The sequence below is a fragment of the Rana temporaria genome, chromosome 7, assembly GCF_905171775.1.
Source record: "Rana temporaria chromosome 7, aRanTem1.1, whole genome shotgun sequence".
Taxonomy (NCBI): domain Eukaryota; kingdom Metazoa; phylum Chordata; class Amphibia; order Anura; family Ranidae; genus Rana; species Rana temporaria.
The window spans coordinates 181,749,534-181,776,618 of NC_053495.1; the positions used below are offsets into that span (position 1 = coordinate 181,749,534).

At 42.0% G+C, this 27,085-nt stretch overlaps 2 protein-coding genes across 2 annotated transcripts in view; one reads left to right on the plus strand and one right to left on the minus strand.

Moving 5' to 3' along the window:
- Nucleotides 1-10,499, plus strand: part of LOC120945974 (di-N-acetylchitobiase-like) — a 29,006-nt gene extending 18,507 nt beyond the window's left edge. Inside the window, exons 4-7 of the mRNA XM_040360580.1 lie at nt 2,383-2,554; nt 7,959-8,056; nt 10,028-10,189; nt 10,279-10,499. Of these exons, the coding sequence (XP_040216514.1) occupies nt 2,383-2,554; nt 7,959-8,056; nt 10,028-10,189; nt 10,279-10,464 (618 nt within the window). The 3' untranslated portion in view covers nt 10,465-10,499. The remainder of the gene's footprint in view (nt 1-2,382; nt 2,555-7,958; nt 8,057-10,027; nt 10,190-10,278) is intronic.
- A 3,273-nt stretch (nt 10,500-13,772) lies between these two features.
- Nucleotides 13,773-27,085, minus strand: part of SPATA1 (spermatogenesis associated 1) — a 45,509-nt gene continuing 32,196 nt past the window's right edge. Inside the window, exons 8-12 of the mRNA XM_040360582.1 lie at nt 25,998-26,118; nt 24,034-24,159; nt 19,147-19,325; nt 18,162-18,260; nt 13,773-14,305 (exon numbers count right to left, since the gene is read on the minus strand). Of these exons, the coding sequence (XP_040216516.1) occupies nt 14,204-14,305; nt 18,162-18,260; nt 19,147-19,325; nt 24,034-24,159; nt 25,998-26,118 (627 nt within the window). The 3' untranslated portion in view covers nt 13,773-14,203. The remainder of the gene's footprint in view (nt 14,306-18,161; nt 18,261-19,146; nt 19,326-24,033; nt 24,160-25,997; nt 26,119-27,085) is intronic.

Below are 27,085 nucleotides of genomic sequence, written 5' to 3' on the forward strand. Positions count from 1 at the left end.
AATAGCATGCCGCTGCAAGATGCTGTGGTAGCCATGCTGGTTCAGTATGCCTTCAATTTTGATTAAATCCCCAACAGTGTCACCAGCAAAGCTCCCCCACACCATCTCACCTCCTCCTCCATGCTTCACGGTGGGAACCAGGCATGTAGAGTCCATCCGTTCACCTTTTCTGCGTCGCACAAAGACACGGGGGTTGGAACCAAAGATCTCAAGTTTGGACTCATCAGACCAAAGCACAGATTTCCACTGGTCTAATGTCCATCCCTTGTGTTCTTTACCCCAAACAAGTCTCTTCTGCTTGTTGTCTTTCTTTAGCAGTGGTTTCCTAGCAGATATTCTACCATGAAGGCCTGATTCACACAGTCTCCTCTTATCAGTTCTAGAGATGTGTCTGCTGCAAAAGGTGGAAGAACCTAGAATACGAAATATATTTTCAGTTGTTTCAGACTTTTTTGTTATGTATAATTCCACATGTGTTCATTCATAGTTTTGATGCCTTCAGTGTGAATCTACAATTTTCATAGTCATGAAAATAAAGAAAACTCTTTGAATGAGAAGGTGTGTCCAAACTTCTGGTCTGTACTGTGTGTGTATATATGTGTGTATGTATGTATGTATGTATGTGTATATATGTGTATATATATATATATATATATATATATATATATATATATATATATATATATATATATATATATAAACATATACAATTGCAACACAAGTCATTGTCATTGAATGTTACTAAAAATGACCTTTCCTGCTGTGCTGTAGTTTTCTGTAAAATGTAATCCAATATGGCTACCTGGAGGCCGTGTGTACACAGATGGTGTACAGAATGCCAACCAGAATGGTCATTTCCTGCTTGTGTGATTGGCTCACTGATTTTCCCAGAAGTCTGCACTAAGATACAAGTCAGATTTTGGGATGCCTATTTTGTTGGGCAAAATGGGAAAGCATGTCTATAGGATGCAGACCCTGACACTTTCCTCATTAGAACCCTGCAGGTCCAGCAGCTGAACATGAAATATGAAACATTCACATTAATTTTTCACATGGACACAGACAAATGCCGCGTACACACGGTCGTTTTATGTGATGAAAAAAAATGACGTTTTTCAAAACGTCACTTTAATTGACCGTGTGTGGGGGAAAACGTCGTTTTATGTCTTCTAAAAAACGACCAAAAAAAATTGAAGCATGCTTCAATTTTATGTGTCGTTTTTCAAAACGTCAACTTTTACTTCACAGAAATTGACCGTGTGTAGCAAAAACGTCGTTTAAAACGACGTTTTTTCATCCGCGCATGCCCAGAAGCTACTTATGAAGCGAGCTTCAATGGAAAAACGTGGTGGAACGTAACCTCACTTTGCTAGAACATTGTGAGAAAACGATGGTGTGTAGGCAACTTTGTCTTTGAAAATTGAAGTTTCAAAAATGTTGTTTTTTACTTTTTTACACAGAAAATTACGTTTTTTTTCATCACATAAAGTGATGGTGTTTATGCGGCAAAACATCTATTTGTTCAGAATAACAAATGGTAGGAATCTGCAACAAAGTCCCTGCAATGTACATAGATCACCCAGAGGGGTAATGTTTTCTTCTCAACAAAAGTAGAGTTACTCTTTAACCGCTTGCGGACCGCTCCACATACATGTACTGCCGCAGGGCAGCCCGGCTGCGCAAAATCACGTACCTGTAGGTGATTTTGTGCAAGGGGTAAGCCGCTCCCAGTGTGATTGGACACAGCGGGTCCGGTGGCCTTGATGGCCACCGCGACCCGCCGATCGTTTACAGGAAAGACGGATCAGAGGTCTGCCTGTGTAAAACAGGAAAACGGTGGATCAGTCAGGAATGGAAAGAGAGATCTTGTGATTCAGCTAAGCTGAATCACGGATCTCTCTTTTCCTTTAGTGTGACACTGCCCCACACAGTTAGTAAGCACCTCCCTAGGGAACATTTAGCCCCTTGATCGCCCCTGGTGTTAACCCCTTCCCTGCCAGTGTCATGTATACAGTAATCAGTGCATTTTTATAGCACTGATCGCTGTATTGGTGTCACTGGTCCCCAAAAAGGTGTCAGATTTGTCTGCCGCATTTGTCGAAATCCCGCTAAAAACCGCAGATCGTGGCCTTTTCCTAGGCAGACTGTATTTGCTTGCAGTCTTGTGTACATACTGGTGAGATCACCCATCACTCCTTATCTTATACCAAGAGGGAGTTAGGAGAAACCCCCCCCCCCCCTTAGTAGGAGCCACAACACCTAGTCAGGCGTCAACCCCTTCTTTTCCTTGTCCAAAAATAAAAATGTGGTGGGAGCTAGGCTTTATTGTACAGCCTGAGTTCATCCAGATGTACTTTACAATCTCTGTTACTCTAATTGCAGGTGACTTTCGATGTTGCGTGGAATCCTAATTGTGTGGATAATCGTTGCTATAACTATTCTGCCATAGCGGAGCTGTCTGACTTTTTGTTTGTAATGTCCTACGATGAGCAATCTCAGATCTGGACTGAATGTATTGCTGGAGCCAACGCACCATTTAACCAAACCATAGCCGGTGAGCGCAGAGTTGTGTTATGATATGTTGTTTTTTATTACTTCCAGTATATTCCACAATGCTTCACACAGACATTTGTCTTTAGTCCCTGCCCCAGAGGAGCTTATTTCCAATGCCAACAGAGGGAGGGGTGTGCCACATCATCAGGAATCCTACACATATAGCTAGATTCAGGTACATGGCCGCAACTTTGCGGCGGCGTAGTTTAAGGCATTTAAGCTACGCCGCCGTAAGTTAGCGAGGCAAGTACATGATTCACAATGTACTTGCCTGCTAAGTTACGGCGGCGTAGCCTAAAGCGGGCGGGCGTAAGGGCGCCTAATTCAAATGTGTCTGAGGGGGCGTGTTTTATGTTAATGGGGCTTGACCTTATGTTTTTTACGTTTTTTTTAGACTGCGCATGCGCCGGGCACCTACATTTCCCAGTGTGCATTGCGGCTAAGTACGCCGCACGGGCCTATTGATTTCGACATGGACGTAAACAACGTAAATCCCTATTCGGGGACGACTTCCGCAAACGACGTAAAAATTTCGAAACGGGAACGGCGGCCATACTTTAACATTGGCTACGCCACCTAGGGGGCATCTTTAACTTTAGGCGGCCTATCTCTTACGTAAACGGCGTAAATGTACTGCGGTGGCCGGGCGTACGTTCGTGAATCAGCGTATCTACTGATTTGCATATTCTACGCCGATTGCAATGGAAGCGCCACCTAGCGGCCAGCAGAAATATTGCAACCTAAGATAGGACGGCACAAGCCGTCGTATCTTGGATATGTTTAAGCGTATCTCTGTTTGAGAATACACTTAAACATAGGTCGGTGCAGATTCAGAGTTAGGTCGGCTTATCTGTAGATAAGCCGGCCTAACTCTTTCTGAATCTAGCTAATAGCTCCCAACTGTCCCTGATTTCGAGGCACTGTCCCTGATTTCGAGCAATATCCCTCTGTCCCCCTTCCCCCCTCATTTGTCCCTCATTTTGGTCTAAACCATATAGTTGTATAAAAAAAATACCTTTTGTCTTACAAAAAGTGTTTCCCAGTGCTAAACATTTCATCCAATTTCTAAATTGCTGCATTTGTACATTTTAAAAGCCAATATAAAAGAATAGTAGTGGTAAAAAAAGCACTCTTGGATTTAATTAACCTTTTTTGGGTTAATTCTCCTTTTAACCACTTCCGGACCGCTGCACGCCGTGATATGTCGGCTGTTTAACCACTTGCCTACAGGGCACGTTCACCCCCCTTCCTGCCCAAGTCATTTTTCAGCTTTCAGCGCTGTCACACTTTGAATGACAATTGCGCAGTCATGCAACACTGTACCCAAATGAAATGTTTATCATTTTTTTCCCCACAAATAGAGCTTTCTATTGGTGGTATTTTATCACCTGCGGTTTTTATTTCTTGCACTATAAACAAAAGAAGAGGGACAAGTTTGAAAAAAACACAATATTTTTTACATGAGCAGCGCCCACATGTGAAGTATCGCCGCAATCGTTAGAGCGAGAGCAATAATTTTAGCACTAGACCTCCTCTGTAACTGAAAATATGCAACCTGTAGAATTTTTTAAACGTTGCCTATGGAGATTTTTAAGGGTAAAAGTTTGTCACCATTCCACGAGCAGGCGCAATTTTTAAGCGTGACAATTTTGGGTATCAATTTACTTGGCGTAACAATTTTTTACTTTACTGTTGTCTTGTTTTTTTTTTTTTTTTAAATTGTGTATTTTTTTCAAAAATACGGTGGGACATAAAGTATTGCAACGACCGCCATTTTATTCTCTAGTGTGTTAGAATTTTTTTTTTATAATGTTTGGGGGTTCTAAGTAATTTTCTAGCAAAAAAATTGTTTTTAACTTCTCAGAAAGAGGCTCAGTCCTTAAAGTGGTGTTCCCGCCACAATTTCACTTTTTAAATATAAATACCCCTGTAATACACAAGCTTAATGTATTCTAGTAAAGTTAGTCTGTAAACTAAGGTCCGTTTTGTTAGGTTGTTACAGCATTTAGACACTTTATAAAATAGAAATTGACTGGGGCCATCTTAAGTGTGGGCATCATGAAGCCAGACTGTATGACTTCCTGGATTTCAGCCTTGCAGATCTCGCACATGCTCAGTGCTGCACAAGCAGTGTCAGATCAGGTTTCAGCACCTGTGCTGTCCAAGTCACATGATTCTTTGAGACTGGGGAGTGCACAGACTCCTGGAAAGTTACACCCACTACATTCCCAGGAGTCTGTGCGGTGTAGGTTAGGAAGCATTAAGCACCTAGGTGCAGGAAGTGGGAAGATTAACTATTCTGCCTAGCAACAACACTTTGAAGGCATCTAAAAAAAAAAACATTTTCGTAAAGGACTAATGACATTTTTTTAAAACTACTGATGTAATGTTATATTTATGGGTGGAACTCCACTTTAAGGGGGTGTGGCAAGGGTGTGCATGCCTACATACTTTTGTTAGTAGTTGTCCCTCGTTCCTATCTCTAAATGTTGTCCACACACTTAGTTAATATCAGCTATATATTTGAAGATTTTTTCAAAAGAGATTGTTAGGTGTATGAGCGGTTTAAGGGCAATAATCCCAGCAACTGTATTTCTTTATATGGCTTACAATTCCAACTCTGTTATGCTGTTCAAGGTTGGTTTGCCGACACGGTACTGCACACAATGCTCCACATGGGTGAAAAACAAAACCAAAAAAATTCCCAGCTCAACTTACCGACCAGTCTGCAACCAACCAAATTATCCTGTCTAACAGTGGGGTAGATTCAGATATCTCCGCCTAAAGTTACGGCGGCGCAGCGTAGTGTATATACGCTACGCCTCCACAGCTTACAGGAGCAAGTGCAGTATTCACAAAGCACTTGCTCCGTAAGTCGCGGCGGCGTAGCGTAAATGGGGCCGGCGTAAGCGCGCGTAATTCAAATGGGGAAGGGGGGCGTGTTTTATTTTAATATGTGATGACCTGACGTGATTTACGTACGGCACATGCCCCGTCCGTGTACATATCCCAGTGTGCATTGCTTCCAAGTACGGCTCAACGACGTATTGGTTTCGACGTGAACGTAATTTACGTCCAGCCCTATTCGCGAACGACTTACGCTAACGACGTAAATAATTCAAATTTCGAAGCGGGAACGACGTCCATACTTAACATTGGATGCGCCTCCTAATAGCAGGAGCAGCCTTACGCAGAAAAAGCCTTTACGCAAACGACGTAAAAAACTACGGCACGTACGTTTGTGAATCGGCGTATCTAGGAAATTAGCATATTCTACGCCGACAACAACGGAAACGCCCCTAGCGGCCAAAGTTATACTGCACACAATTCTACGCTGTCGCAATCAAGTTACGTCGGTGGAGGAAGCCTATTTTTTCAGCGTAACTGCCTTTGAGAATCGGCGTAACGCTACGCGGGCGCGGATTTCACATTACGATGGCGTATGTGAATCTACCCCAGTATGTGTTAAAAACAAGGGTTTGCACACATTTGCAAATACATGCATAAGCTGCAGAGCCACTCCAAGGTACTCCAGTATTATCTGCAGTCCTAACTCTAAATGTTGAGAGCCTCCATTGTGGAAGCACATGCGTTACAATGGATGGGCAGAGAGCAGGTGAGCCTGGAGGGAGCCCACTCCTCCTTGACCACTTAAGGACCAGCACACAACTATATACGTCCTCTTTTTGAAGAGGACGCCATCTCTTCAGGCACCGGTTCTGTAAACGATAATGGTGGTCTCTGCGGCGGATTCACTGCGAGATCACCGTTATCGGCAGCGGAAGAGGGGCCCGCCGCTCTCCCACGCCCTCCTTACCGGAGCCGTTGGTAGCGGTGGAGGCGATCGGGTCCTCTTCCTAGCTGGGTATGGAGACGAGTGAGGGGAAGATGGCCCCCACCAGTCTCCATACCATAGCAGAGCGGAAGCGTCATCAAAATGTCACTTCCGCCCATACGTCTTAGGCCCCGTACACACGACCAAACATGTATGCTGAAACTGGTCCGCGGGCCAGTTTCAGCATACATGTTCGGTCGTGTGTAGGCGCGAGCGGGCCGAATTCCAGCAAACATTTGCCCGCCGGGCCTTTTCCCAGCGGGCAAATATTCCTGGACGTGTTTTAAAACCGTCCGCTGGAATCCTGCCCGCTCGGACATGTACTGTCGTCAGTACAGACCTACCGTACATGTCCAGGCGCCCGCCGTCCCTCGCATGCGTCGAATGACTTCGACGCATGCGTGGAAGCCTTTAAATGGCAGGCCCGCGGCGACGACGCGGACACGCCCCGCGTATTGTTTACGCGCGGACTTCTGTACGATGGTTAGTACAACCATCGTACAGAAGCCCTCTGGCAGGCATGTACGGTGAAAACGGTCCGACGGACCGCTTTCATCGTACATGTTTGCTCGTGTGTACCGGGCCTTAAAGGCACATTTTTTGTTTTTTATTGTATTTTTGTCCAAATATGAGATCTGAGATCTTTTTGACCCCAGATTTCATATTTAAGAGGACCTGTCATGCTTTTTTCTATTACAAGGAATGTTTACATTCCTTGTAATAGGAATAAAAGCGACCCATTTTTTTTTAAAAAATCAAGTTAAAATAAATAAGAAAACAAAAAACATTTTTTTAAAGCGCCCCGACCCGCATATGAAAAAAGTGTTCAAACCACACAAGTGAGGTATCGCCGCAATCGTTAGAGCGAGGGCAATAATTCTACCTCCTCTGTAATTCAAAAGATGCAACCTATAGAATTTTTAAAAAAACGCTTATGGAGATTTTTAAGGGTAAAAGTTTGACGCCATTCCACGAGCGGGCGCAGTTTTGAAGCGTGACATGTTGGGTATCAATTTACTTGGCGTAACATTATCTTTCACAATATAAAAAAAAAAATTGGGCTACCTTTACTGTTGTCTTATTTTGTATTTCAAAAAAGATTTTTTTTCCCAAAAAAGTGCGCTTGTAAGACCGCTGCGCAAATACGGTGTGACAAAAAGTATTGTGATGACTGTCATTTTATTCTCTAGGGTGTTAGAAAAAAATATATATAATGTTTGGGGGTTTTTTCTAGCAAAAAAAAATGTTTTAGTCTTGTGAACACCGAATCTGAAAAACACCTTCTGTAAAGGAACCTATTTAGAAAATAAAAAAACAAACCTTTACAACCCCTTTAAGCGTTGATGTAACGTGAAACGCGTAGCCTTTTCTCATACCCCACAGTTCCTTGCTGCGGTGTTATGTTGCTTTTATGATGCAATAAAAATTGACTTTTTCAGAGTGCAGCTGTCATTGGATGGCAAATTGACATGGAAAATGGAACTCCAAACTCATCTAGTCCTACAGAAATGCCAACTTTGTGGTTTTGGGGGCCTGCAGACATTTGTTAAAAATGACTTGTCTTTTTCAGGTTACCAGAAGTTCATTAATTTGGGAATTGACCCCAAGAAGCTTGTAATGGGCGTCCCGTGGTATAGTTATGATTACGTCTGTCTCAATTTAACAGAGGTAGGTTTTTCTTGTATGTCTGTGTGCAAATGCAATCAGCTTTGTAATTTAATGCAGGGTTTGACAAATTTGCTTGGAATCTAGGAGCCAGGTAAAAAAGTTAGGAGCCAGAAAACGCACCCCGTCCCAACGAGCTTGCGCGCAAAAGCGAACACATACGTGAGAAGCGCCCGCATATGTAAACGGTGTTCAAACCACACATGTGAGGTATCGCCGCGATTGGTAGAGCGAGAGCAATAATTCTAGCCCTAGACTTCCTCTGTAACTCAAAACATGCAACCTGTAGATTTTTTTAAACGTCGCCTATGAAGATTTTAAAAGTAAAAGTTTGTTGGCATTCCACGAGCGGACGCAATTTTGAAGCGTGACATGTTGGGTATTAATTTACTCGGCGTAACATTATCTTTCATAATATAAAAAAAAATGGGGATAACTTTACTGTTGTTTTATTTTATAATTAAAAAAGTGTAATTTTTTCCCAATACGGCGTGACAGAAAGTATTGCAACGATCGGCATTTTTTCATTTTGGATAGAGCAAAAGTTATAACCCCTAAAAGATTCCTTTTTTTTTTTTTCACGGTCTGTGTCCTATAGATAAACAGGAACAGTAAGGAAATCCCTGCAAATAAAGGGAATTGCTTGGGGACCCCCAGAACTGTAAGACCCCCCCCCCCCCCCCATTGTAAGATTTCCTCTCTATTACTTTTCTGTGGACAACCTAAAATGTGTGTTTTACTTTTACTTTCAATGATAATGGTAATGTGCATTATTATGGCAGTTGCAGATCAAACAGAAGATAGCATGGCAGCTTCCTTGGCTGAAAAGAATAGGAGGGTTTAGTTCAACTTTTTTATTTTTTTTATCCAACTTCACAAAATCAGTCATTGTCCTCTAAATTACAGTACTTGGACATTAGACATGCGCACTGCCAAAAAATTTTTTTTTTTTATTTATGTTATTTTCTTTTCTTTTTTTTTTTTTTAAATTCGGGAAAATCAAAAAAAAAAATGTTTCCGTTTTTTATTCGTTTTTTTGCTTTTTTCGGATTTCCGAAAAAGCAAAAAATGAAATAAAATTTCCGGAAAAAACACGAATGAAACTAAAATGAAAAAAAAAACCGCAAATTCTAAAAATTCGGAAATTTCCCATTTTCACATTTTTTATTTTCGAACTTTAGATTTTTGAATGTTACAATTTCGAATTTTCGATTTTTTTATTTTTCGAATTTTTCATTTTCGAAAATTCTAAATTTCGAAAATTCAAAAGTGAAAAATTCGAAAAATAAAAAATTTGAATATTCGAAATTTCGAAAATGAAAAAATTAGAAAAATAAAACATTTGAAAATTCGAATATTCGAAATAGAAAAATTCGAAAATTGAAGATTCGAATATTCGAAATTTGAAAATTCAAATTTCGAATTTTTTATTTTTCGAATTTGAAAATTTCGAATTTTTCAATTTTCAGATTTGCAAATGTTATTTTTCGAATTTTTCATTTTCGATTTTCAAATTTCAAATTTTTCGAAAATAAAAAATGAAAAATGTCGAAAATTCGGAATTTCTCAAATTTTAAAAAACGAAAAATGTTTATTTCTGAAATTCGAAAATTAGGAAATGAAAAAATTAGAAAATTCGGAAATTCGAAATTTTCGGAAATTCGAAATTTTCGGAAATTCGAAATTTTCGGAAATTCAAAATTTTCTGAAGTCCGAAAATTCGGAAATAAAAAAAACGTTGATACAAAATTTCGGAATTAACGAATTTCCGAATTTTCGTTAAAAAACGAATTAGAAACTAAACTAATTGCACATGTCTAATGTACATTCCCAAACCCAATTGCAACAGTTGGAAGTTGTAGAGAACTTGTAAAGTGATGGGGCATGTGATCTCTCATCAACCGCTAGTAAAAAAAATAAAAAAAAATTGTCTACTTTGCTTTCTAATGGACTTACGTTTTGTATTTCTCTAAGGATAACACGTGTGAATTGGAAAAACGTCCGTTCCAAGGGGCTCCATGCAGCGACGCAGTTGGCCGCCAGGTACCCTACAGGACAATTATGAAGCAGGTGAACAGTTCTCTGACGGGGCGGTTATGGGACAATGAGCAGAAGGCTCCTTTTTATAATTACAAGGTTTGTATGTCTGTATGTATCGCTGTATTTTGCTCTTATTGCTTTCCATGACGATCTCTAAGACGCACAATTTATAAAATGTTTTCCAGGACAATAAAGGAAAAATCCATCAGGTGTGGTACGATGACCCGGAGAGTATAACGCTGAAGGCGATCTACGTCAAGAAGCTCGGTCTCCGAGGGATTGGGATGTGGAATGGAGACCTCCTGGATTATTCTGGTGATCCGGTAGCTCAGGAACAAACCAAGGCGATGTGGAAAGCGTTAACACCATAACTGCTGCTGATGACCCGTCACCTGTAGCCCAGGAACAAGAATGATTTGCTGCTAGGTTTTCTATCATAGATGATTCTTCAAAAAAATTGTAAATCCAACATTTCATATTCCTGATATGTGCCTGCTGTACCATGAACTTGTATGAAAAAGTATCATGTTCTTTTTTTCGCTTCCTTTTTATGAAATCCTTGGTGATCCTGCCAGTCTCTCTACTATCACAAAACTGACCACATTTGGCATGAGAGCACAGCGTGGTTAGTTTTCTGGCTGTGCTGCCTGCTCTCCTCCAATGATCAGATGTGTGCTGTCATGCCCCTCTGCACAGCCATTCACTGGGAAGAGCCGTGTACTGCTGTTTCTCCTTCCCCAGCTCTCTTAGCTCCTTATGCTGGGACTGAGGGGATGTAATCACTGATAAAAATTTGGGGGGGGGGGATATATATATATATATATATATATATATATATATATATATATATATATATATATATATATATATTTATTGTGTGTGTGTGTGGTACAGACAGACAGCTACACTCACAATCGGCAGGAGCCTGAGATTGCACCCGTGATCTGCTGATTGGGAGTGCAATAATTTACAGGCTAGGCTTAGGTTATAGAGTTATCAGATATTCTTTTTACACATTGAAACATCAGTTTTCTATAAAATATATATATATATTTTTTAAATGAATAAAGTACATCATATGTATAAAGTCGGTCCTCATGAAAAAATGTTTCTGCATAAACTGTTGATTCTGGTTCCAGGGCATTGATTCAAGAATTGAAAATAAAGTGTACAGCCCATCTCACGGGGTTCTGGTCCAGGGTGGTTGGGCTCCTCTACTCCTTGTTTCACATGCAAATTCGAAAGGGTGCTAAAGTGGTCCTATTGTATTGCCTAATCCAGGGATTGTTTTCATATCAACAAAAGTTGGCAATTTACCTGTTCATAGCTGCTAAACAGGCGATCGAAGAAGCTCTCTGTTCCGTTTTCTATGGTGAAGAGCATTTTGACCGACCTCATGATCAATGAATAAATGTCTCGCATCCTACTTGACTCTCCTTCTAAATTTCTCAAAGTATCGTCATCCTGGTGGTCTTATGTTCTCTCCACCTTGCATCCTAACAGTCTTGGCCCCTCCTTATTGTCTCTACATAATTCTCCCAGCTGCAGGACTCCTCCTCCTCCCCCCATGTCCCTCCCCCCACCCTTTTTTTTTTATCTAAAAAAAAAAAATTGAAAGCTGAGATTGGGCATAAGATTGTCCTCAGTTTCACCTTCTTGTGGTATGACCCAAAGTCTAGAGACCTAGGGCATTTCTGTGGTCTTGCAGCTCATGCCGCTAGATCATGGCTATTGCATTTTCCCCACTAAATTATTACCGTATTTATCGGGGTATTGCGCACTCCGGCGTATAGCTCGCACCCCTAATGTAGACCCGAAATTCCTGTAAAAAAACATTTTATTACTTACAGTTTTGGTGTCTTGCCCGGCGGCCTTATCCGGTCCGGCGTCCGTCTGCGGCCTTGGTGGTGTCCTCCCGGCTTCTCCGAGTCGAATCCCCGCTTCCCGCGCTCAGTTTGAACGCCTCTGCCGACATATACCGAGCGCAGTACGCTCGGCCACTCAAGCATAAACGTCACAGAGCGTGACCACGAGCGAAGCCGAGCCTGGCCGAATGTACCCGAGTGTACTGCGCTCGGTATATGACGGCGGAGTCGTTCAAACTTGAGCGCGGGTATCGGCGTATATAGCACACCCATGATTTTCCCCTTATTTTCGGTATACGCCGATAAATACGGTAACTTTTCCAATCATTTTCTTAACATTACTTATCCACTGAATTTCAATCTGTCTATGGCTGGCTTAGGTTATAGAGTTATCAGATATTCTATTTACACATTGAAACAAATTTGTTTTCTATAAATTATTTTTTAATAAAAGAAAATAATAAAGTCCATCCTGTGTATTACATCAGTCCTCATAAAAAAAAGTTTCTGCATAAACCGTCAATTTTGTTTTCAGGGCATTGATTCAAGATTTGAAAATAAAGTGTACAGCCCGTCTAATGGGGTTCTGGGCTCCTCTACTCCTTGTTTCACATGCAAATTCGCAAGGATGCTAAAGTGGTCCCATTGCATTGACCGATCCAGGGATTGTTTTCATACCGCCAAAAGTTGGTAACTTACCTGTTCATAGCCGCTAAACAGGTGGTCACCAGACCCTGGAAAAGGCCCTTTGTTCCATTTGCATTGGTGAAGAGCATTTTGACCGACCTTGTGATTAATGAAAAAATGTCTAGCATCCTACTTGACTCTCATTAAAAATGTCTCACATTATGGTCATCCTGATGGTATTCTGCTCTCCCCACCTTGCATCTAAACCAGGGATCTGAAACTGGTGACCCTCCAGCTGTTGTGAAACTACAAGTCCCATCATGCCTGAGGGAGTCATGCTTGTAACTGTAAGCCTTGCAATGCCTTATGGGACTTCGCAGCAGCTGGAGGGCCACCAGTTTGAGACCCTTGATCTAAGCAGTCTGGCCCTCTCCTAATTGTCTCTACATATAGGTAGATTCACGTAGGGGCGCCTAAAGTTAAGGTCGGCCTAGCGTGTTTACACTACGCCGCCTTAAGTAAGAGAGGAAAGTACATGATTCAGAAAGCACTTACCTCCTTACTTAGGGCGGCGTAGTGTAAACACGGCGGACGTAAGGGCGCCTAATTCAAATGGGTTGGGGGGGCGTGTTTAATGCTAATGAGGCTTGACCTCACGTTTTTTGACGTTTTTCCTTACTGCGCATGCGCCGGGCGCCTACATTTCCCAGGGCGCATTGCGGCCAAGTACGCCGTACGGGCCTATTGATTTAGACGCGGACGTAAACGACGTAAATCCCGATTTGCGTACGACTTACGCAAACGACGTTAAAATTTCGAATTTCACGGCGGGAAAGGCGGCCATACTTAACATTGACTAGTCCACTAGAGCATAGCTCTAACTTTAGGCGGCCTATCCCTTACGGAAACTACGTAATTTGACGGCGTAGGCCTGGCGTACGTTCGTGAATCGGCGTATCCCCTCATTTACATAATCTACGCCGGCCGCAATTGAAACGCCACCTAGCGGTCAGCCAAAACATTGCAACCTAAGATAGGATGGCGCAAGCCGTCCTATCTTAAATATGTTTAAGTGTATCTCTGTTTGAGAATACACTTAAACATAGGTCGGCTTAGATTCAGAGTTAGGTCGGCTTATCTGTAGATAAGCCGGCCTTACTCTTTGTGAATCTACCTAATAATTCCCCCAGCCATCAGGACTCCTCCTCTCTTCTCTCCCCCCCCCCCTTTTTTTTCCTCTAGGACCTAGGGCATTTCTGTGGACTAAGTCATAGTTATTGCATTTACCCTACCTAAATTTACTTATCCATATTGGCCCCTGTGGCGGAGGTATCCAGATACAAACTAGTGCACCTGAACCATGGGCTCCCTTAGTAGACCCTCAGGGCCTAGGCGACATATGTGGCCTTTCGGCTTGTACCCCTAGGTCGTTTAGGGGATGTTTTGTATTTCCAAAAAATCAGATCAAATTTTTTGTGCTGTTCCCCTGCGTGGATGATCGGCTGTTTTGTTGTTGTGCTTACTACAATAAAGAAGATTGTACCAGAAAATAAAGTGTACAGTCAGTGGAAGAGTAGATCATTATATCACTGTCCGTGTACTCAGTATGGAGGGGACATCATATTGAGTACAATGGTTGGCTGGTTATTCCAGATTGGGCTTTCTTCTGGGCTAATTCAGCTTTTAGCACATCCAGATCCAACGATGCCTGTTTCCTCATCTAAAACAGAAAAAGTAAAAAAAAAAAAAGAAATTGTAACAATCTATTTCATATTGCTGTCTGCATCCATAGCGGGAGATTTACTTTTACTTGGCGGCCTGGTCAACATTGTCTCTGGGATGTAAAGTGAGGAGGACATTAATTTTTTATTGTTCTAACCAGAATAAGAGTAGTGGGTGAATCTGATGGTTACACCGGTGGTGATGACATCTCACAAATATGGGATTGCCCCTCACGCTGGTAAACCACATCCTAAAGCCGCGTACACACAACCGTTTTTTTACGTCGTTTGTTTTTTACATTTTTTACGTCATGTGTTGGCTTTAACGACGTGAAAAAAATGCGCCTGCTCAGAAGCAAGTTATGAGACAGGAGCACTTGTTCTGGTAAAACTAACATTTGTAATGGAGATAGCACATTCATCACGCTGTAACAGACAGAAAAGCACGAAGACTGAAAAGCGCAAAACTTTTACTAACACAAAATCAGCAAAAGCAGCCCAAAGGGTGGCGTCATCCGAATGGAACTTCCCCTTTACAGTGCCGTCGTACGACGGCACTCAAGCATTTTTTTTTTCACGAACGTGTGTATGCAAGGCAGGCTTTGCAAAAATGATGTCAAGAAAAACTTCCATGACATTAAAAACGGTTGTGTGTACACGACATAATAAACAGGAAAAATTACATATTTACTGACAGAAACTAAGAAGAACTGGGTTTTTTTTCAACATTTTTGGTCTTTTTTTCTTTTCTTTTTTTGTAAAAAAAAAGAAGAAAAAGCAGTGATTAAATACTACCAAAAGAAAGCTCTATTTGTGTGAAGAAAATGATTAAAATTTCATTTGGGTACAGTGTTGCATGAATGTGCAATTGTCATTCAAAGTGTGACAGCGCTAAAAGCTGAAAAATGGCTTGGACAAGAAGGGGGTGAAAGTGCCTCCGGGATTGAGGTGGTTAAACATATCACTTGTTCCTTATCATGTGTTTTTATCTAGATGGCACTTAATTTTAATGTTTCAACAAACTTATGTTTTTATGCATTTGATTTCCGCTTTTTCCTCATTGGTTGGCACATTTAAAGTCCCTCTTCTCTGTGGATTTTGGAGTTCCCCTTCCTTTTTTGGATGTGGTCCCTTTCTCTACAGGGTTACTCTTGTGGCTCGATATATGTAGTAGTGGGATGGTGCCACCATGAGGATATATATACTGTATGCCTCTGCCTGGTTCACACTCCTCTTTTTACCGAACTATATAAAAGACTAATAATCCATACCAAAGCCAATAATCTATACAAATAAAAAAGTACATTCAAAACATAAATATATCAAATATTTACCATATATACTCGAGTATAAGCCAAAGCACCTAATTTTACCACAAAAAAAAATGGAAAAACGTATTGACTTGAGTATAAGCCTAGGGTGTCCATCTGCATGCCTGACTGTGCCCATGTGCATGCCTCACTTTGCCTCACTGTGTCATGTGCATGCCTCACTGTGCCCATGCCTCACTGTGTCCATGACTAGACGGACGTTTAACATTGGAGTCTATGGAAGGGGTGCCCAGCTTTGAAAAATCGATGCTTCCCAACCGTAGGTCCCCCAGACAAACTTTGCACACTTGTAGAGGAAAAATGGGGCTACAAGTTTTGGGTCCAGGGGACCTAAAACTGATCAGTACCGGGTCCCCAAAATCACCAGAGAAATTACCATTTAACATGGGAGTCTATGGAAGGGGAGGCCGGGTTTGAAAAATCTGTGCTCTCTGGCCGTAGGTCCCCCCCACAACAAACTTTGCACACTTGTAGAGGAAGCGTCAAGCTACATGTGTGCCAAGTTTGGGGTCCAGGGGACCTACGGCCGGCCAGTACTGGGCCCACAAATCCGGGAGATTTGTGCAAAAAGGTGACTCGAGTATAAGCCGAGGGGGGCATTTTCACCACAACAAAAATTTGCTGGAAAACTCGGCTTATACTCGAGTATATACGGTAATTAATTCGAAGAGTATTTTTGTCATTGAATATGTTCTTTTTTTAAATATATTTTTTAATGCATTGCTGTAATGTACCTCTTTATTTATATAGATGATCTGTTATGGTATTGATAATGATTTTTTTTTATATTTTTGGGAAGCACAGCCTGGTCTCTATCCTGCACTGCAAATAAAAAGGAACTTTAGTCAGAAAATTAAGTCCTGCTAGACCACTTCAGGTTGGCCCCTTTTGCAAATATGGCTATGTAAAAGATTAAAGATAAGTTAATATACTGTTTAAAATCCAGTAATAGACGGTCTCACCCAGCTCTGCACTTTATTTTCAGACACTGTGCCGAATTTATAGAGGCCGATCTGCTGACAGCCTAAAGATTTACTGCTGCTCTGGGCTTCAGAAAAATGGCGACCTCCAGCAAGAGGAAACAGGAGCAATACTGGAGGCAATTTGCAGCACACACTCATTTTGGTAGCATAATTATTAATGTGGAATGTATGTTCCTTGCTAAATAACATTATTTCATCAAGTTGTTATTGATAAAGTTTCACTTTAAGTAATATAGCCTTGTCATGGATGATGGAGAAGCAGCATGCATGAGGTCATTCTTTTGCTCTTCCCCCTCCTGCAAGCATGTTCACAGTTTTAGACTGGCAGCAAGGCAACATTGCCCCGATGGTCTTAAAATCCAGATCCTCCCTCTTCTACTCTGAGAGGAGTAGACATGTGCAATTAGTTTAATTTCAAATTAGTTTTTTGACAAATTCGTTATTTTCGAATTTCCGACAATTTCGGAAATTCATACATTTCTAAAGTTCGACAATTGGAAATTCAAAAATTCAGAGATTCCAAAAATCGGAAAGTCCAAAATCTGAAATTTCAAAAATTTAGAAAATCGAAAAATTTGTCTGAAGTTTTGTATACCAGATTTCCAAAAAAGGCTAAAAAACGAATGAAACGGAAACTAACAAATTTTTTAAATCTTTATATTTTTGTTATATATATATATATTAATTGTATTTTAATTGAATATGAAAGTTTATATATTGCTTGGTGTTCAGCTTTAACATAATATGCCTGCAGACTTCTAGGGGCAGATTCACATACATTTGGACAGGCGCAGCGTATCAGAGATACGCTACGCCACCGTATATTACCTGGCGTAAATTCGAATCCAGGAAGAATTTGCGCCGTAAGTTACGGCGGCGTAGTGTTTTTCTGGCGGCGTATTTGAAATTGGGCGGGTTGGGGGCGGGTTTCATTTAAATGAAGCGCGTCCCCGCGCCGAATGAAATGCGCATGCGTCGTTCCTAAATTTCCCGCCGTGCATTGCGCTAAATGATGTCGCAACAACGTAATTTTTTTAACTTAGACGTGACTTACGTCCATCCATATTCACGGACGACTTACACAAAAAGAAAAAAAAATATTTAAATTTCGACTCGCGGGAACGACGGCCATACTTTAACATGGCAAGTCTATCTATACGCCACAAAATAGCAGCTTTAACTATACGCTGGAAAAAGCCGACTACAGACGACGTAAGAGAATGCGACTACCGCGCGTACGTTCGTGGATCGTCGGAAAAAGCTAATTTGCATACCCGACGCGGAAAACGACGCAAACTACACCCAGCGGACGCCAAAGTATTGCATCTGCGATCCGAAGGCGTATGAAGCCATGTCGGATCTTAACCAGATGTCGTCGTATCTTGGTTTGAGGATTCAAACTAAAGATACGACGCTGGAAATTTGAAAGTACGCCGGCGTATCTACTTGCTCTGTGAATCTGGCCCCTGGTTTCTATCGTGTGCTGGGGACTTTTAGTCATTCAGATCACATTTGGGTAAGTGAAGAGTTTGCACAGATACCTTGATTTCAATGAGGAGCTTGATCCGGGCGTTCTCCAGCTTGCGCTTCAGCTCATCAAGCTCACGCTGTTTAGTGGTTATCTTTATAATTGTAGAGTTCTGTAAAATTGTCACAATATAGAAGACAAAATTTTAATTTTCTGGTCAAAGTAAAGATGAAGGGGGCTATTTTGTACACCAATGGTGAACAGAATGCCTCCAGCCTGCCATATAGCATTGAATTTTACAGAAAATTAGTAGCTGTTGAAAGGGAAAGGTTATTTTAATGACATTAAATTACAACAAGGCTTGTGTAGCAATTGTATATCCTATACTATGTTTTTATTTATTCCACCAAAGTGGAGTTATCCTTTAACTTCGTAGAGATTTTTCTCTAACTTTCTTTTGCAGCTAAAGACAGGAAATAAAAGTTAAAGTCAGCAGCTACAACTACTGCAGCTGCTGTCCAGCGCACCCGAAATGTGGGCACCCGTGGCCGACCTGTCCCTCGGTCCTCAGATTATGCCGCCGCCATCTCCGGTAAGGGAATCAGGAAGTGAAGCCTTGCGGCTTCACTTTCTGGTTCCCTACAGCGCATGCACGACTCATTCTGCGCAATGTCACTGGTCCCTGCTGTCTTCTGGGACCCGTGTGTCTCCCAGAATACAGCGGGGGGGTGGAGCGCCGGACATGGGTAGATTGCGGCAGATAATGCGGGGGTCTATGCCCGGAAGTGGCTGCAAATACCTGTCTTAGACAGGTATCTGCTCCCCTCTGAATGGTGCCAAATGTGACATCGGAGGGGAGGAGGAATCCAGACAGCGGAGGTTCCATTTTTGTGTGGACCTCCGCTTTAAATCTCCCCAAATGTACACGGCAAAAAATATACTGGCTGAAGCTTCAACTTTTCCCTTCTCTTTTCAAAGCTAAAATAAATAAAAAAATTACTAAACTAAGGTCTCCCCCAACAGTTTTCCCCCTATAGAAAATCTTTCTGGTCAGGTACCTTGGACTTGGCGGCCAACGTAGGGTGCTTGGCACGCTTCTTACTGTCTCGGGCTGCTAGCTGTCCCAGAAGCTTCTGGTAGTAAGCCTCCAGCTCTTTATTCAGCTTGTTAAAAGTCTCCTCCAGGGCAGATGTGACTTTCTTAGTCTCAAAATACTTCTTTTTCCAGGAATCCCGCACTAAAAGAAAATAAAGAAAACATGCATGGATGAAAATACTGGTTCCCTGGCTGTTAGTGATTCAGTTGCCTCCCAACTTTCTAAGTAACTGGACAAAAGGTTTTGTGCAGATCAGGAGCTTTGATATTACTATGGCTTTCCTGAGCTGTACACTTGTTCCAGGTCAGAGTCAGTACAGATGTCCTTAAAGGGGTGGTTCCCCCTAAAACACATTTCTAACAATAGATTCGTAAGACCCGTTACACTGCGGGTAGGCTGGCTTTTTTTTTTTTTTTTTTCGTACATACCGAGATCTCGCCGTCTCGTCCCTTGTCGGTGGGCGTTTCTAGTTGATTGACGTTCCTCGGACGGGCGCATACGTGACGTCACGACTTTCCGAAAGAAGCCGAACGTCGCTGCGCAGGCGCCGTATAGAGCCGACTCTATACGGCGCCTGCGCAATGACGTTCGGCTTCTGTCGGAAAGTCGTGACGTCACGTATGCGCCCGTCCGAGGAACGTCAATCAACTAGGAACGCCCACCGACAAGGGACGAGACGGCGAGATCTCGGTATGTACGAAAAAAAAAAAAAAAAAGCCAGCCTACCCGCAGTGTAACGGGTCTTACGAATCTATTGTTAGAAATTTGTTTTAGGGGGAACCACCGCTTTAAGGTTGGGTTCACACTAATGCGAATTGGATGTGTGTTTCTCCACATCCAATTTGCATGACAGGAGAGTGTGACCGGCTCTCAATGGCGGCCGCTGTCCACATTGAAAAGAGTCCTGTGCGTCTTTGGCTCTGTTTCAGGTGCCAATTCAGGTAGAAATTCAGACCTGATTCGCACCTAAATCGATGTATACCAGACCCCCTGCTGTGAGCCGCAACCGCAGCAAATGTGACCTATGCGTGTTTCAATCGAGTTCTCCACTGCGTTTTTTGGTGTGCTTTGCTTTTTTTGGGGCTAATAGGACAGTATGACAGCTCTGTTCATGGACACATAAAGAACCCTGCACTACTTTGATGCGACTTGAGCGCCAGAGAGTGTAAAGTCATTTTGAATTTATAAAGTTCGGAAATTGGAATTTTGGAATATTTAAATTTCGGAAATTTGGAAATTCCAAATTTCGAAAATGAGAAATTCCAAATTCAGAAAATCTGAGATTAGAAAATCAGAAATTTGAAAAATTCCAAATTGGAAAATTCGGAAATTTAAAAATACCAAATTCGGAAATTGGAAAATTCAGAAATTTGAAAATCGGAAAATTTGCATTTTTGAATTAGCGAAATTTTGGAATTTCCGAATTTTCGAAAAATGCAAAAAAAACGAATGTAACGAAAACAAACACATTTTTTGTCAGTGCACATGTCTAGGTGTAACGCCACTGGCGTTATTCCATGCAGAGCGAGCACAGCTTCACTTACTTCTAGCAGCTGCGCTCCTCTCTCTGTGGCGTTCGCGTCACTTCCGGTGCGCCGCTGTTTGCGTTCCACGCTGGAACGCGGAAGCGCGCCCTGCGTGCTGCGCCTTCTCCCGCGCTCCTGGCTCTATTTAAACCCCCAGGGATGACGGCAGGTTGTTCCGCTATTCTTGTTGGACACCTGCCGTCACCTGGGACCCCACACGGAGTGCCTTTGAACCCTCCACTGCCTGAGCATCAGGACCCCCAGTCTCTGGGAACAGACCTCCAGCTAACTGCAGCCCATGACACCCAGGAACTTAACCTTGCATCCTGACAAAAGACCACAGACCGGATCATCAACTCCCAGCAGTCACAGACATACCTGGATGATCCATCAGCAGCTTAAAACACAAGCACCTGATACCAACAGAACCGCAAGTATCATATAAACACTGAAATGCAATGACTGTCTGTGAATAGACTGTAATTGAATCTCTATCAGACTTAGTCTTCCAGAGTAATTCCTGCTTGATACAACCATTCATCATAGGCATCAATACTGTGAGAAGCTGATTAGAAAGCTGCAATAGAAATAGACACTTACCATAGACTGTTGAAGTAATCTTTGTTGCTACTAACTAACAAACCTACGGTCCTTACTAACTACATGCTATAGAGACTTTATTAATTGATTACTTGTGCATAATATGCTTATGAAGGAATAAGCTATCTCATGTTTAACCACTTCCATACCAGGCACTTACGCACCTTCCCGCCCAAGCCAATTTTCAGCTTTCAGCACTGTCGCACTTTGAATGGCAATTGCGCGGTCATGCTACACTGTACCCAAACAAAATTGGTGTCCTTTTTTCCCCACAAATAAAGCTTTCTTTTGGTGGTATTTGATCACCTCTGCGATTTTTTTTTTTTTGCGCAACAACTAAACTAACGTTTTTATTTTTTTCTGTTAATTTTTTTGTAAATACGTTTTTCTCTTTCAATTACGGGCACTGATATGGCGGCACTGATGGGCACTGATGGACATCGATGAGGTAGTACTGACGGGCACAGATGAGGTGGCACTGATTGGCGGCACTCATAGGCGGCACTGATGGGCACACATAGGCGGCACTGATGGGCACACATAGGCGGCACTGATGGGCACACATAGGCGGCACTGATGGGCACTTATGGGCGGCACTGGACACTCATAGGCGGCACAGATGGGCACTCATGGGCGGCACTTATGGGTGGCACTGATGGATACTTATGGGTGGCACAGATGGGCATTGATAGGTGGGCACTGGGCATGGATGGGCACTGTGGGGTGGCACTGATGGACACTGTGGGGTGGCACTGATGGACACTGGGGTGGCACTGATGGACACTGTGGGGCAGCACTGATTTTTCCAGGTTGCCAGTAAGTGCCCATTTGTGGGCACTGATTGGCATCTTTTTTTTATTTTTTGAATGCTTTTTTTTTTATTTATTTTTTTCAGACTTTTTTTTTTCCAGGGTGGGCATCCCTGGTGGTCCAGTGTGGCGATCCGAGGGGGGGCTGCGCTGATAAACAATCAGCGCGAACCCCCCCTGTCAGGAGAGCCGCCGATCGGCTCTCCTCTACTCGCGTCTGTCAGACGCGAGTGAGGAAGAGCCATCAACGGCTCTTCCTGTTTACATCGTGATCAGCCGTCATTGGACACGGCTGATCACGTGGTAAAGAGTCTCCGCCGGAGGCTCTTTACCGAGATCGGAGATGTAGGGTGTGGCATGAAATCCTGCAGGACGTTCAGGATTTCATAACCACTTCCCGGACGTAAATCGGCTATAGGCCGGGCGGGAAGGGGTTAAGTTGGTTATCAAATGGAGGTTGTGATGACTTAAACCCTAAACTCTCTGATCATATAAGAGAGTGAATTGGTGGTTTATACCTGAGAAGCCTCCGCAGCTGAGATCCAACCTAAATTAATTTTATAGAGCAGAGTCTTTACATTAGGACACTGGCAGCTAGAATGTTGTAATTAGTGTTGAGCGGAATACGCCATATTCGATTTCGCGATATATCACGAATATATAGCCGAATATTCGTGAAATATTCGCTAAAATCGAATATTCATGATATTTTATAAAAAAAAAAATTGCGAAATTTTGCTAATGCGAATGCGAAAATGATTGCGAATTTTCGATAACTGTGGTAGGAGAACTCTGATTGGCTCTGATGCAAAAGAAGGGCGGAGAAAGTATTCTCGAATATTCGGAAATCGAATATTCGGAATATTTTATCAAAAAAAAAAATGTTGTGAAATATTTTGACAACTGTGGTAGGAGAACTCTGATTGGCTCTGATGCAAAAGAAGGGTGGAGAAAGTATTCGCGAATATTCGGAAATCGAATATTCGCGAATACTTTCTCCATCCTTTTTTTGCATCAGAGCCAATCAGAGTTGTCAAAATTTTACAATCAATTTCGCATTCGCATTAGCTAAATTTCGATAAAATATCACCAATATTAGATTTCCGAATATTCGCGAATACTTTCTCCGCCCTTCTTTTGCATCAGAGCCAATCAGAGTTCTCCTACCACAGTTGTCAAAATATTTCACAACATTTTTTTTTTTGATAAAATATTCCGAATATTCGATTTCCGAATATTTGAGAATACTTTCTCCGCCCTTCTTTTGCATCAGAGCCAATCAGAGTTCTCCTACCACAGTTATCAAAAATTCGCAATAATTTTCGCATTCGCATTAGCGAAATTTCGCAATTTTTTTTTCTTTTTTTTTTTTATATTCGGCAACATAAAAGGATCGCCTCAGCTTAGCTACTCGGCCCAGGGTCTCTAATCATACCAGCAATGCTTTTAGACGTCGATAGGATGTGATCTGTTTTAAAAATAAAATTGAAAAAATGCGAATATTCGGAATTGCGAATATTGGCCGCGAAATTCGAGATATTCGCGAATACTCGAATATGGCATATTCGAGCCGAATATTCGCAATACGAATATTCGTGAGCAACACTAGTTGTAATGGTGCAATGAAATCCCGTGGCTTCATGTAACTAAAAGGCAGGCTTCATCCATCTGCCGGCTTATATACAATTTTTGGGCAGTTTCTAGGCATTTTGCCATGGCACCCCTGAAAACACCAGAAGGTTGACCCTGAAGACACCTGAATGCACCCCAGTTGAAAAGGGCTGTTCTAATATCTCAATTTCATCACTAATAACCACGTTTATTGGCATGCCTGTTTGGTTCTGCTCTTCACACGTTAGGAAAACCCTCATCCCAAAGTAAATGAGCCGTGAGCCAATCAATACGGACCGGTACCTTGCTGACGTCTGAGCTTTTGTTGCTCCAGCAATGCTTTGGTTCTTTTTATCATTTCTTCCCGTGATTTCTCTAGCTGGATCCGCTCTGCTCTTACCCGGGTTAGCTGCTCCAGAACAGTTTCGTCTATACAATGAAAGAGAGAACAAATCTAAGTTTAGCCAGATTGGTAGATCTATCGAGTTGAGTTGAGAGGTATCTTAAGATAGCGCGGTCTTATTGTTGCCAGCTGTGTTTTTATTTTTTTCTGGGGGGTTCTTATGTTGAAGGGGAAGCGTCTATTGATGCGGACTGCTGGGGATCTATAATAGCTGGGGGTTGTAGTGTTGCTGGAGGGATATCCTGTTGCTGGAGATCTATTGTTGCTGGCTGTGGATCTTTTGTTCTGGGGTTCCTATGTTGAGGTGGAAGGATCTATTGATGCTGGCTGCTGGCGAATCTATTGTTGCCAACAGGAGTTTTTTGTTGTTTGGGCAGAACTATTGTTGCTGGTGGGGATCTATTGTTGCTGATGTATTTTGTTCCTGAGTGGGGGGGATGGTCAATTGTTGCTGGGAAGGATCTGTTGTTGCTGTGGAGGATCTGTTGTTGCAGGGGGGTCTATTATCATTAACCAATTCCATACAAATTACTTAACACCACAAAATTATGCTTGGCTTTGTATTCTCGAAAGGGAGTGGTACTAGGAGGTGGATAGGATGCAGAGACAAGGGATGGTGCTCAGAGGTAGGTCATGGTACACCTATTCTATGAGGACAAAAAATCCCTGTGAGGGTCTAATAACTAAACTGCAAGCTTGGGACTGATTCTCCTGTAATGGAGAACCATGGATAACATGGCACAAACAAGTGTCCAAACTTGATGTATAGTCTAGGGGGCAGATCCTCAAAGAAATTACGCCGGCGTATCTGTTGATACGCCGCGTAATTTCAAATTTTGCGCGTCGTATCTTTGTTTTGGTATCCACCAAACAAGATACAACGGCATCTGTGTTAGATCCGACAGGCGTACGCCTTAGTACACCGTCGGATCTAAGATGCAATTTTGCAATTTTCCAGCAGCCGCTGGGTGGCGTTCACGTCGTAATCCGCGTCGAGTATGCAAATTTGCTTTTTCCGACGATCCACGAACGTACGAGCGGCCGTCGCATTCTTTTACGTCATTTCTGTTCAGCTTTTTCCGGCGTATAGTTAAAGCTGCTATCCGGTGGCGTACTCAATGTAAAGTACGGCCGTCGTTCCCGCGCATAATTTTGAAAATTTTACGTTGTTTGCGTAAGTCGTCCGTGAATGGGGCTGGACGCCATTTACGTTCACGACGAAAACAATGACGTCCTTGCGACGTCATTTGGAGCAATGCACCCTGGGAGTTTTGACCACTGGTATTACTACTCTTTTCTCTCTGCAGCAAGCAACTAAGTCTCAGTATTAGCAGGCAGCCGCCGCTCTTTTTGCACATAGTGTCAGAGGCGCAGCGGTGGAGGAGGACTGTCTGTGTCCCAACTCCCGAATGAATGGAAGCAAGCAAACATTCATTAATGGGCACTGGTAGGCTACATTTTATAGGCACTGATGAGGCTACATTGATGGGCGCTGGTGAGGCTACATTTGATGGGCGCTGGTGAGGCTGCATTTGATGGGCGCTGGTGAGGCTGCATTTGATGGATGCTGGTGAGGCTGCATTGATGGGCGCTGGTGAGGCTGCATTGATGGGCACTGGGGACGCTACATTTGACGAGCGCTGGTAAGGCTGCATTTTGTCTCCCTTCAAAAGCTAACATGATGTCACAGAGTCTCACTATCTCTGCTGCAACAGAAGCCCCTATCTTTTAGATGCATTCTCTCTCCATCTTTGCAAACCATGCAACAGTCATTCCTAATGACATCGAAGGAGACAATCCGAAATGGAAGTGCTTATCCTCTAACATTGAGCAGTTTGATAACAAATCAGACTTTGGTGCTTACCATGTGCTGGGATCTGGGGCTTTAGTTGCTCAATTGTTGGGAAATCTGGCAGAAGTGGAGGGGACGGAGGAGGCTTGTAATGTGTCGGCTCCGCTACAGGTCTAAAAGAAGTACCACCAAACTGTAAAAACATATGATCAGATGTGGAAGATGTACAGGATAAATACAAGATCAAAGACTAAAGCTAGCTGATCATGAAACAGATGATTTCCCACTATGGCACCGGTTTGATCCCCACTTAGGCCTGGTACACACCTGTGAGCTTTTGTGTGCATTTTTTTGCAGCACATGAAAACGCATGTGTCATGAAAATACATAGTTTCCAATGAGACTGTTTACATCTGCATGCTGCATTGTAAAACATGAGGCGTGTTCGATAACTTCCATGCCTATTTTTTGTACGTGCATGGACGTTCAATTCCATGCAATAGGTTTATCAATGTTAAAATTGGACTATTATACTAATGTGTAAATATTAGACATGTGCAATTCGTTTAGTTTCAAATTTGTTTTTTTAACGAATTTTGAGAAATTAGTTAATTTCAGAATTTTCGGATTTCTGAATTTTTCAATCTCCGAATTTCCGAAATTTCTGTATATTTCTGAATTTTCGTATTTCTGAATTTTTGAATTTTTTTATTTCAGGATTTTCGTATTTCCGAATTTTCAAAATTTTTGAATTTCCGATTTTTCGTATTTCCGAATTTTCGAATTTTAAAATTTCCGAATTTTAAAATTTTCGAATTTTTGAAATTTTTGAATTTCCGAATTTTCGTATTTCAAAAATGTGAAAATTCGGAAGTTCAAAAATTTAAAAATTCATAATTTTTACATTTTCAAATTTTTGAATTTCTAAATTTTCAAATTTTCGAATTTTTGAATTTTAAAGTTTTTTAATTTTTGAAATTCCGAATTTCGAAAATTTGAAAATTAAAAAAATTTGAAAATAAAACATTTGAAATTTCGTTTTTGTCTTATTCGCTTTTTGCTTTTTTGGAAATTGCCCCAAAAATTGAGAAATTCGAAAAAAAAAAACATTTCGTTTTTGTTTTATTCGCTTTTTGCTTTTTCGGAAATTCCCCCAAAAA